The sequence below is a fragment of the Pistacia vera genome, unplaced genomic scaffold (genome assembly GCF_008641045.1).
Source record: "Pistacia vera cultivar Batoury unplaced genomic scaffold, PisVer_v2 Contig363, whole genome shotgun sequence".
Taxonomy (NCBI): Eukaryota; Viridiplantae; Streptophyta; class Magnoliopsida; order Sapindales; family Anacardiaceae; genus Pistacia; species Pistacia vera.
In genome coordinates, this window is record NW_022196183.1 from 454165 (window position 1) to 467366 (window position 13202).

Consider the following 13202-nt stretch of genomic DNA (forward strand, 5'->3'; position numbering starts at 1 on the left):
GACAATTTTGGAAAACTGGAGGGGATTTTAAAATTTTGGAAAACTGGAGGGGATTTTAAAATTTTGGAAAATTATGGGAGGTCCTTAAATAAAATCATTATTATGGCTAAACCCAAAATACAAAACCCCTCACATTTTCCCATAACTCTTTCTCAGGATATTTCCATTTCCATGAACAAAAAACAATAAAAACAACATGAGGAAGACTAGAATCGTAATTCTACACTCACCAAACAAACCTCCACTATCCACTCTCCTTGTACTCACCATGTTAATGGCTTCACGTTTCTCTCTTTCTCGTTCACTTCACCCGTTACTTAAACACTCTCCAACGAAAACCAAAACTCCTTTTTACCATTTAACCCCTAAACATTTATATAAATCTCATTCTTGTCCTCTCTGGTCTTCGTCTTTCTCTTTCTGTCTCCAGTCTCTTCAATATCGTAATCACAAGTCCAGAACCACCTCTCTCTCTTTCTCTACCTGCTCTTCGCTCTCTCCTCCAATGGCTGACGTGTCTGTTGAAGCCAATCCTTTGTTGCAAGACTTCGAGTTTCCTCCTTTTGATGCCGTTAAAGCCGAACATGTTAGGCCTGGGATTCGTGCTCTTTTGAAGCAGCTGGTATGGCCTTTTGATCTTTTGTCGTGTTTTGGTTTCTGGGTTCGTTCTGTTTTAATTGATTTGGTAGGAAAATTTGAACCTTTTTTGTGTATTGATTCTTGGGTATTTAGTGTTTTATTGGGTTGTTAGAATTTTAACCGTGTTTGAGTTATCTTCTATGATTGTTTGATCTTTTAGGTGCGATATCGTTGGTTGTGTTGTTGTTTTATTTGTTTGTTTATGTTGGTAGAAGGAACAATTTTGGTGTTGTGATCATTGATTTTGCTTTGGCTTTATGGGTATGTGATTGTAGGAAAGTGATTTGGAGGAACTGGAGAAAACAGTGGAGCCCTCGTGGCCAAAGTTGGTGGAGCCATTGGAGAAGATTGTTGATCGGTTGACTGTGGTTTGGGGAATGATCAATCATCTTAAGTCTGTTAAGGACACTTCTGAACTCCGTTCTGCCATTGAAGAAGTCCAGGTTTGCGATTTATAACGCTATTTTGCATAAAAACATGCATACATACAAAAGACACTGTCGTAAGAAATAATATTATCTCTCATTATTAGCACTAGGTGACTAGCGGAAATGGAATTTGACTCAGTTGACTCTATATTTGTGGTATTGAGAAGAACATATTTATGATGGTCTTGAGTTCATTTCACTGGCATATAGGCGATGCTATTTGGACAACATTGTTTTTTATCACTTTTGGTTATTACATTATATGGCTTCGGTTTGCAGCCAGAAAAAGTGAAGTTTCAGCTGAGGTTGGGACAAAGTAAACCCATCTATACGGCATTCAAGGCCATTCAAGAATCTCCAGAGTGGCATTCATTGAGTGAAGCCCGAAAACGTATAGTGGAATGTGAGTATATTAATTCTTTATTGTGTCTATTGAGAGTAACTGGTCTGCTTTTGTCAAATGTGGAGGCTTAAACTTGGTGTAGTTGTTCATAAGCTTTTAGTCTTATCATCTCCTTAATTTTTTTTATTCTGTTGTGCAATGTCCTGGGCTTGGAAAATTTACAGGGTTTTTGTGCTTTGAGATGCAAAGCATCTAGTATGATTTGTGTATTGATATGCAGAGGCTTTTCTTGTTCTTTTTATCAGTGTTTTGGATGCTATGGACTTTTTTTTTTTTTTTTGTCGCCTCATAACTTTGGGTCTCATTGTGGATCTCTGGCCAACTTGTAGTATTTTTAACATCTTGTATTAACATGCATTATTAGTTTCCTATTAGCATCTAGTCTGATTTGTGTTCTATATTTGTCCCTGTTGCAGCTCAAATAAAGGAAGCGGTTCTCAATGGTGTTTCTCTTGAAGATGATAAAAGAGATCAGTTTAATAAAATTGAACAGGTTTATTTTAATAGTAATAATTCAAGTTTAAGCAAGAATCAGCTGGGAAAAAAAGATTGGTTTGATGAGGCAACATGTAGATTTTATTTTTAAAATTAATTATCATGTCAAGCACTTGGGTTTTATTTATTAGTTTAAATATTGATGCATTTGTGATTTGCATAAGCGCGTAGGCTGCAAGGAATTTGTTTGTAACATGAAGATGGACACAGTCATAACACTAACATGGAATCATTTCTTTGATCTCTGCTGTCTTGTGCAATTAACTTACTGTCCTATTACAATGATTTACTCAAAAGTAAATTTTATCAAAGAAGTTTGGGACCATGTGCTACTTCTGGCAATGATCTCAGCATTTTTTTTCTTCATATTAGTAAATGCCTGAGTATATGCATGTTGTATAGTCAGTAAAAAATCCTACTTCAGTTATATTTTTCACTTTTCTGTTATCTGTTTTCTCTCTTGCGAAGGGAGCTGTATAACATAATATTCCTTAGATGGTAGAATATTTATCGATGTTGTTTGTGTTTATCAGAAGCTGGCTTTCAGTAATCAGCATGTAAATTCTTGACTTGTTAGTTAGCGGTTTAGTTAACATTAACATTGAGTAAAAACCATTGATTTTGTGGAAATATTGCATATTGGCTGTTTTTTCAGTTTTATGGTTAGATAAAAATAGAAGAATATTTGAAGTGGATATTGAGGATGGGATGATATTATTCATAGAGATTGAAATGCTGCATGGTTTACTTATATGCTATTTTGTGGTGGACTGCTTTGACTTAATGTGCAGGAGCTTGAAAAACTATCTGAAAAGTTTTCGGAGAATGTGTTGGATGCCACAAAGAAGTTTGAAAAATTGATAACAAATAAGAAAGAAATTGAAGGATTGCCTGCTACTGCTCTTGGATTGGCTGCTCAAACAGCAGTGTCCAAGGTATTTTATGTCAAAATTGTTCAGTCATCAAGTCTAGTACAGCAGGTTGTTTTTCATTTCTCATATTGCTTGTTCCATTTATATATTTAATATCAGGGGCACGAAAATGCAACTGCTGAGAATGGGCCATGGGTAATTACATTGGATGCTCCAAGTTTTATGTCTGTCATGCAACATGCTCGAAACCGTGCTTTGCGTGAGGAAATCTATCGAGCTTATATAACTCGTGCCTCAAGTGGTGATTTGGATAATACACCACTCATTGACCAGATATTGAAGTTGAGGTTGGAAAAAGCTAAGCTTCTTGGCTACAATAATTATGCCGAGGTATGTATCTTTTGTGTCTTAAAATATACTTCCTTTCCCTTGGCTAACCGTGGTGTATATGATCAGGTAAGCATGGCAACCAAAATGGCTACTGTAGATAAAGCAATACAGCTATTAGAAAAGCTTCGTACTGCATCCTGGGATCCTGCTGTTCAAGGTATCTTCTGAGATATGATTTTGTAATATATGCAAAGGTTTGATCGTATAAATATTTGGTAATATATATCACCAAAATCAGGGCTGATCTATGTGCTAGAAACCCCTGTAAACATTTGTGAAGAATTTTTTCTTTTCTCAAATATGTATTATGTAAATTAGGCCCTCAAATATTATTATATGCAAATTAGCCGCTCAAATGTGACCTCTTCATTTTGATTAACACATTTTGGACCTTAAATATGGTAGTGTTTTATTGACTCTTGTAAGTAAAGCTGTTTGGTTTATTTTCTGTTTAACATTTGTATATATTTTCATATTAGTTATGTCACACGCACACTCTTATATAACTAGCTTGATGCTGAGCTAGGAAAATAGATAAATAGGCAGATATAACATATATACTCACACACACAATATAATAACATATTGCTCAAATTCAATTAACCAAGTGCCCTATGAATTAGGTCAGTTTTTGCCTGACAAGACCTGTTTATGATATCTATGTTTCATTCTCTAATTTCAAAGTTATACTGTTCTGGGAGAAGTTTTCTCTCTGATAAAATTTATAAACTTTATTTAATGACTTGATCAAGCTTTATCTGTGTTGTAGATATGGAAGACCTTAAAGCTTTCTCCAAAGGTCAAGGTGCATCAGAAGCTAATGATTTAAGCAATTGGGATATCAGCTTTTGGAGTGAGAGGCTTCGTGAATCAAAATATGACATCAATGAGGTTGAATCTCTCTCTCTCTAACTGTGTGTGTCTTTCAGCCACACTCTTTTGTGAAGACATGCTTACTTTATGACTTGCTAATCCCCGTCCGTTTAGATTTAGGTTTATTTAGTGTTGGATATCATTTTGTGTGTGTGCAAAATCAATATGGTCCTCAAAACTTTTATAAAGATGTCATCAATCTGCTTATTGTATTATTGTGGTTGAAAAATATAAGATTGAGTTGAAATACAGTGTTAGGATCCCACATTGAGAGCGAAAAGGGGTGGACATGTGGTTTATAAGGGTTTGGGCACCCTTCCTTGGCAAGCCAGTTTTCCAATGAGAGTTTTACCCAAGCCCACAAAATGACCACTGCCTAGCCTAATTCCTATCAATTTTGGAGTAGGTTTTTATCAAATGGCATCAGAGCATGATCCTGCGCCCACGTGGACATCGCTTATGTGGTAGGCTGACCCGTGGCAAGCTGACTCTATCAAATGGTATCAGAACATGATCTTGCACCGACGTCGCCGTCGCCGCCGTCATCGTCGTCGCCGTCGCCGCCGTCATCGTCGTCGCCGATGTGGCAGGCTGACCTGTGACCTAGGCTGCTACCCCGAGAAAGGGCATAGAAGCCCAGGGGAAAGGGGATCCGTGTAGTCACCCAAGGGGTAAAAAGGCCGACGTGGACGTCGGTTGCAGAAGTGTGGTGGTATGTTAGGATCCCACATTGAGAGGGAAAAGGGGTGGACATGTGGTTTATAAGGGCTTGGGCACCCTCTCTTGGCAAGCCGGTTTTCCAATGAGAGTTATACCCAAGCTCACAAAAAGACCACTGCCCAGCCCAATGCCTATCAATGGCCCATTGCCCAGCCCAATTCTTGTCTATTTGGGAGTGGGTTTCTATCATACAGTCTCCATTTATTTATTGTTGCAAGCCAGTTATAAATTTCTTTTACTTCAATATTTGAACACAGTTATGGGTTTTTAAAGATACAATTTATGTTCTACTCTATAAATCTCTTGGCCACTAGAGCATTCAAATGAGAAAAATATACCTGCTTAAACTGGATTTTGAAAACTTATATTGCCTGAAGTTATATCAATATATGTTCTATTACTCACCTTTTTTTTTTTTTTTTTGGCTTAATTTTGGTTATTATCACCCTTAGAAACTAACCTGGTTTACTGCTCAATTCTGCAGGAAGAACTTCGGCCTTATTTCTCGTTNTTTATGTTCTACTCTATAAATCTCTTGGCCACTAGAGCATTCAAATGAGAAAAATATACCTTCTTAAACTGAATTTTGAAAACTTATATTGCCTGAAGTTATATCAATATATGTTCTATTACTCACCTTTTTTTTTTTTTTTGGCTTAATTTTGGTTATTATCACCCTTAGAAACTAACCCGGTTTACTTCTCAATTCTGCAGGAAGAACTTCGGCCTTATTTCTCATTGCCAAAAGTTATGGATGGTCTTTTCAACCTTGCTAAGACACTTTTTGGAATTGACATTGAACCAGCTGATGGTCTTGCTACTGTAATATCTATCAAATGCTCTTCGTTTTTATTTTTTGTTTTCCGTTTGTTTGTGTAGTTTGTAATTTCAATTTACATGCTGTTTACCCGTGCTTATGGTGTTACAGGTTTGGAACAATGATGTAAGATTCTATCGCGTGAAAGATTCTTCTGGTAGTCCAATTGCATACTTCTATTTTGATCCATATTCTCGTCCATCTGAGAAACGGGGAGGTGCTTGGATGGATGAGGTTGTTGCTCGAAGTCGCGTTTTGTCACACAATGGTGTTGGCGCCAGGTTACCTATTGCCCACATGGTGTGCAACCAAACACCGCCAGTAGGGGACAAACCAAGTCTTATGACCTTTCGTGAGGTGAGTTTAAGCACATGAATTTTAGCTACATCACTTTGGATCTTCGCTCTTTAGCGAATTCAAAGTTACAAGGACAGCAGGGGAGCACTCAGAAGCCCGGTATTTGTATAGTTCGTATAGGCCTGGGGAGCTTTGGGTCTATCTACGTTAGAGGAGAAGCCAAACCTTATCTCTTCTATTTCTTCATGTCTTGGTGTGTGTATCAGTATCAAGTATGGAGTCACCATAAAAGTATATGACTGTATTACTCAATCTACCCACACTTTTTCGCAGCCAAGAGGCTCATCAGTGTTGATTGATTTAAACCAGAAATTTTCCCGGTGGTATGGATCAATCATGCTGCTGGTTTACACTTTATTGTAAGCCATATTGATTCATGACGTTGTTTGTAGGTTGAGACTGTATTCCATGAATTCGGCCATGCACTTCAACATATGTTAACCAAGCAAGATGAAGGCCTAGTTGCTGGCATTCGAAATGTTGAGTGGGATGCTGTTGAATTACCTTCACAATTCATGGAGAATTGGTGTTACCATAGGTAATTTCTTCTGACCTAAGCCAGTCGTTTTTACAATTTACCTAAGTTGTTTGATATTAACATAGGAGAAGGGATGAATAAATTTTGAAAATGTTGTTAAGGGTTTACCATTCAATGTACATCTAGCAGTGACACATTTGACACTACAACCTTTTTTTGCTCTTGTATAATATATGGTGTATTTGTGTTATCTTTGTTGGCTTTGACTTTGATGTTGTAATTTTTATCTGGTACGCATTTTGTAATATTTGGTCGTTATGAAGGTAGTGGTGTAACTATGCAACGTTTGCATGAAGTGCCAAATCAGCTTTTCTCAAGTATAACCTTTTCATAGAATCCAATTGAACATAGGGTTGCCCAACTCAACTTTGAATTGTGATTTTCATGTAAAGATTAACATTTTCTTAAGGTGTGGACGCCTGCCCTAGAGATTGCATATATAACACTAGCTGTGGACTGTTAGGTCAATGCACTTTAAGGATTGGGGAGTATATGTCATATGTGTCAATCCCAAATGGCAATGTTTATACATATTTGATCTTAGTTGTTGAGATCAAATCTAGTGGTTTCACTAGATATAAAAGAATTAGGTACCATTGATCATCCCCAACATATATGTAACATATATAACAGGGAGTGTTCCATTAAGATCTCTAACCTTTGGCTTAAAACTGTAAAAATCTCTGTAGAGAATATGAATGCAAATCTGTCAATTGAGTCAAAAAACCCTGAAATGATACATAACAGTACAAATCAAAATATGAAATTGGAAGGAGAAGGTTTATTCTGTGAGTCAAGATTGAGTTGGAAGGCAATGTTTTGGTAAAGGAGTAAGTTTATGAAAAATTTTGTAGTTGTCAAATGTAGCACTAACATTGGCACATTGTGATGATTTTTAAAATCATAGGTATCTTTTTTTCTTCTCTCTCCCTTTTTTTTCTTAAAAGAAAAAAGTCAAAAGTTAGAAACCTTGGTAAAATTACCCCTGTATATAATTTTATTGATTCATTTACACAGGAAAATGTGTTTTTGTCAGCTTTATTTAGGCATTTTACAATAATTTTTCCATTCCCTTGATTTTATCATTATAGATTTATACAATGTGATGACATTTCACATGTTTTTGCTGCAGGGATACTTTAATGAGCATTGCAAAGCACTACGAAACCGGAGAGAGTCTCCCAGAAGATGTGTATAAAAAGCTGCTTGCTGCAAGGACTTTTCGTGCTGGCTCCCTTAGCCTTCGTCAGGTTGGTGGAAGAAATTAGTATTTTTCCATAGCATTCTATTTGGGGTACATTCTTTTATATATGTGATAGGATTTCTTTTGGGAAAACTGGATCATAATTTTGTGCTTTACATTTTGATGAGTGAAGTGAAATATACAGATACATAATACGCCATGTGTTTTTTTCACTCTTGGAGTGTATTGTTTCAGATAAAATTTGCAAGTTTAGATTTGGAACTGCACACAAATTATGTTCCTGGTGGATCAGAATCTATTTATGATGTTGATCAAAGGGTTTCTAAGAAAACACAAGTGATTCCTTCCCTGCCTGAGGATAGGTTCCTTTGTGGCTTCAGCCATATATTTGCAGGTTTGTATGTGTATTTGATTTATTTAAACTTTCTGCTGTATTCAGATGCAATTTTACATTGAAATATAGCCACTGATTCTTTCTTGTGAATATCAGGTGGATATGCTGCTGGATATTACAGTTACAAGGTAATCAATTTAATTCATACTGTTGTGTTTTTATGTGTGTCGTGTCTTGCCTGCTTAGGTTGGAACTGCACCCAGGCAGTGAAACAAAATATGCAATATTGTGTGATATCTCAGCGTAATGTGATAGTGCATTGTATTCTTGCTTTTGTGTTTTCTTCTTTCCTGCATCTTTTGGTGTGCAATCTGAAAGTGGAAGTATCAATTTTGCAGTGGGCAGAGGTGTTGTCTGCTGATGCTTTCTCAGCATTTGAGGATGCTGGATTGGATGACAGCAAGGTATGGCAATGGAAAGGGCTGTCCAGGACTGGCCCATAGTCCTGCACAAACCTTGACTTCTTCCTTTCTCCTGTATTCGTGCACTTCAAATAAAATTATAATGCTTCATTGATTAGCATCTGACTATAAATCCTCTCCATTTAGCATCCAACAGAGTTTTTATATTTTACATATGATGCATTTATTGTGGAGTTATTTCAAAGAAATGTGAAGTCTGCTATCAGTAAATTTGTGGCCAGAAGTAATGGTTTGTGAATGGTGAAAGTGGGAGTGGAATTTTGGAAGTCTAAGTATGAAAGAATGCACCTGCAGGTTGAAATTTGAATGTTGTATTTTAGCTATTTATTACACAGGGTCCCTATTTTCCTATCTAGGTAAAACATATTTAGTGCTTGTTATATTTGTCTTCGGATTGTATCATCATAAAAATGGAACACCAAATGCTGCTGCAAGGGAAGTTATAGAAGCAATCTTGAAACTGTGGTGCACTTTCCCAGTGGTTTTCTTCTTAGCTTTGCCTAAGCATGCTCACACTCCTGTTCATTTTAGCACTTCTCTTTCTTTTTCTCTTTACGAAAGATTGATTATCATTTACTACAACAGGCTGTCAAAGATACAGGGCATAGGTTCCGAGAGACCATTCTTGCTCTTGGGGGTGGTAAACCACCATTGGAGGTTAGACTCCGTAAATCCTGCCTATTATTATTTNCCTGCACAAACCTTGACTTCTTCCTTTCTCCTGTATTTGTGCACTTCAAATAAAATTATAATGCTTCATTGATTAGCATCTGACTATAAATCCTCTCCATTTAGCATCCAACTGAGTTTTTATATTTTACATATGATGCATTTATTGTGGAGTTATTTCAAAGAAATGTGAAGTCTGCTATCAGTAAATTTGTGGCCAGAAGTAATGGTTTGTGAATGGTGAAAGTGGGAGTGGAATTTTGGAAGTCTAAGTATGAAAGAATGCACCTGCAGGTTGAAATTTGAATGTTGTATTTTAGCTATTTATTACACAGGGTCCCTATTTTCCTATCTAGGTAAAACATATTTAGTGCCTGTTATATTTGTCTTCGGATTGTATCATCATAAAAATGGAACACCAAATGCTGCTGCAAGGGAAGTTATAGAAGCAATCTTGAAACTGTGGTGCACTTTCCCAGTGGTTTTCTTCTTAGCTTTGCCTAAGCATGCTCACACTCTTGTTCATTTTAGTACTTCTCTTCCTTTTTCTCTTTACGAAAGATTGATTATCATTTACTACAACAGGCTGTCAAAGATACAGGGCATAGGTTCCGAGAGACCATTCTTGCTCTTGGGGGTGGTAAACCACCATTGGAGGTTAGACTCCGTAAATCCTGCCTATTATTATTTCTTCTTTTTCAACAATTCGTCAAAGGAAATTTTTTTTTTCAGATTTTTTATTTTGATCTTGAAAAAGATGTTGGTATCATTGCATGATTTCCTTTGTAGGTGTTTATTGCATTCCGAGGACGTGAACCTTCACCAGAGCCATTGCTCAGGCACAATGGCCTATTGTCAGCCACAGCCAGTGCTTGAGTTGGGAAAGGACATGACCTTTTTTTCCTAGCCTGTCTTTTTTCTTTTCTTTTCTCCCAAAGAAAAAGATGTTACACAACTCATAAACTACATTTAAAGGTTAAGTTATTATCATAAGAGTTTCCTTTTTATAGTACATGGACTTAGAAAAATTATATAAATATGCCATCTTTCAGATCTTGCTTAACGTTGATTCTTGTGGTACATTATGTTTCCTTTTTTTGGGTTAAAAGTTTGGATGAATATTTAGAGTGGTGTTATTTAACTTATCTTCTAGAAGAAAAATTAAAAGAAAAAAGATTTATAAACTCCATTGATTATCGATAATAAAAAGTTCATAACTGATACCTGTGACTGTGAGTCAAAGTTCATGGTTTGAACTTTGAATTGAATTTTATGGCATTTTTTAGTGCATTTACTCTTAAAATCCCCAAAACTGAGTTTGTTGATTTTATGGCTTCACTTCCTTAGTTTACTGTTTACAGCACTTACCAAAAATATGTTGAGCTATAAATTGTTTGGAATAATAGAGACATCGGGAATAGTGTATCGAATTTGTGCATCGAATGACGTAACAAAATCATGATCGTCCATTAATTATAACTAATATTAATGGACAGTTAGGATTTTGTCACGTTATTCGGTGTACTACTTCGGGTGACCGTAACATTACTCAAATTTTTTTTGAAATATTATGAGATTTTCAGTACATCCACCTCCTGGTTTTATGGCGCCCACCATCACCATGCCATCACTTAAAAGTGTCTTGGGCCTAAGCGCCCCTAATAATAAAATAGGAAATAAACAAAATTAAAAATTAAGATAAATATAGTTTTATATTGTAATATAATTAATTTAAAAGAATACTTCTTAGTTTATATAATAAGGGAATGTGTTAATTCGATAGATTAATTAACCACTAATAAAAAATTAGTTACAAAGAGTGATGCTATTGCCCCATATTTTATCGTAGTAAGTCTCTGTTTCTTTTCTTTTTTCTTTTTTATTAATCACAATATTATTCTTCTTAAAAATTATTACAGATAGTATAAATTCTTTTTTTTATTAACATTACACAATTAAGCCTTGTATTATTTATCTACAAATTTTCTTTTGCCTTCTAATCATAAAACCTAACCCAAATTTTGTCTTCTAATTATAAACCCTAATCCCTTTTTTTATTTTCCCTTATACAAGAGAGAGAGTTTTATGAAAAATGAAAATGCGTTTGATAAGTTCACTTGAAAAAAGTATATGAAAATGTGAAAAATAAAAATGTGTTCGGTAAGTTTATCTTAAAACAGTATGTAAAAACGCAAAAAATGAAAATACATTTCGGCATGTTTGTCTTAAAAACCATTGAAAACGAAATGAAAAATATAGAATTTATCATTTATACACTTGATAAAATCTATTCAAATTATCACTTATTTTGGTTGTCTTGAAGAGTTTGTCTCAAATATGTTAAAAATTGGTTTCCATTTGCAGTAAGTTTGAAATTAAAATTTTGGTTTTTGGAAGAGAGGAAAAAAAATGAAAGGGCAAAGAGAATAAATAAATTGTTTTTTTAATTTTTTTATACTAAATTGGGTCCCACATTTGTCTCCAGTTCTCCTCAATTCTCCCAATTTTCCACTAAAGAAATTCCCGAAACTGCTATTTCACATTTAACAATGACAAAAAATGAGAATAACATGGTCCAAATGATAGATGAACAGGCCCTTGGTTATTAGATAATTAATCTCAATTACAATTTACACATACTCTTTGTTGTAAACATGTTAAAAGCACAAAAAGAAAGATGGTTTTATTGATATTTAACAAAGAGAGCTCCATACAAAATAAGAAGGAAAAAAAAAAAAATTAATTAATTTATGTTTAACGTATTTTGGATTGTAAATTGAAAACTAGCTTAAGAGTGTAAAGTATCTCACCAGCTAGCCAAAACCAATTTTAATTTTTTAAAATACGAAATTGCCCCTAGTTAATGTTCAAAAAAATTAGTCATGATGATAGGGATCATTGCTGAGGCTATGGTGGAGTTATGACATAAATTTGAAGTCTGCTATTGATAAACTTGGTGCAGTAAATGGGGATGAAATATCAGAAATCTAATTACTAAAAGAAAGCATGTCATGGTTGAAATTTCTTGCTAGTTCCTACAAAAAAAAGAAGCAAAAATTCCTTTGTATTTTTTTAGCTTTTAAATATATGTGGGCCCTTTTTTCTCGTCCCTGCTTTTTTTTTTTTTTTTTTTGGTTTTCTCCTTAAGAAAGATTGTTTATCTTATGCTGAAACAGGCTGTGAAAGGTACAGGGCATAGGTTCCGAGAGATGGTCTGCTCTTGGAGGTCGAAAACCACGATAGAGCTTTGAATTAAGAGTTAAGACAAACGCAACAGCTATAGGCTTGCTGCTACATGATGCCAGTTGTTATTTCTTTCAAATTTTCACAATTTATAAATAGAAGAATTTGATAGTTCGATTTCTAATTTCAACTTGTTATAATGTTCTTGACGATCTATATCGTCATTGCAGGTTTTTGTGGCATTTCGAGGGTGTGAAACTTCACCAGAACCACTGCTTAGTGTAACGAATCCAACATCAAAAATATATTGAAGAGTCTTGAGTTTATAAAAGGGAGAGTCCCTCCACCAACATGTTAGCATTTCGGGTGTGAAATTTCCAGCCTGTGACAAGAGGTAAAAGAGCATCGAGTCCATCTTTCGATGTCCCACCAAGCGCCACACAGGGGCGTCACAGTGTGATTGTGGTTCTACGAGAGTAAGGTGGGCGGTAGCAAGAGGCCCCACCTGTGCGAGGGTGTCCCAGGATTAGGGCGAAAATATATTAGAGAGTTCTTAGGCTTATAAAGGGGGGAAACCCTCCACTTAACAGGTTAACCTTTTAGATTTGAAACTCCCAACCGATGATATTAGGCACAATGACCTATTGCTCGTCAAAAACACTTTTTTTTTTTTTTTTTTTTATCTAGTGTTTACCTGGTTGAAGAGGGAATTGCTACCTTCTTTGTTTGTTTTTAATCCAAATGAAAAGTTTACACTGCTTCATACTCATTAGCTAAGTTAGAAGATTAAATAAAGCT

The 13202-nt window shown here is 35.4% G+C and overlaps 1 protein-coding gene across 1 annotated transcript; it reads left to right on the forward strand.

Annotated features, from left to right (window-relative positions):
- Positions 1–121: 121 nt before the first annotated feature.
- LOC116140077 (probable cytosolic oligopeptidase A) lies at positions 122–10370 on the forward strand. Its single transcript, XM_031425711.1, has 17 exons — positions 122–622; positions 915–1082; positions 1347–1470; positions 1887–1963; positions 2757–2900; positions 2997–3227; positions 3294–3384; positions 3997–4118; positions 5535–5642; positions 5749–5994; positions 6387–6532; positions 7665–7782; positions 7971–8130; positions 8227–8258; positions 8469–8534; positions 9138–9209; positions 10011–10370. The coding sequence occupies exons 1-17, from the start codon at positions 197–199 to the stop codon at positions 10095–10097; spliced, it is 2418 nt and encodes an 805-aa protein (XP_031281571.1). The 5' UTR covers positions 122–196; the 3' UTR covers positions 10098–10370.
- Positions 10371–13202: the final 2832 nt, after the last annotated feature.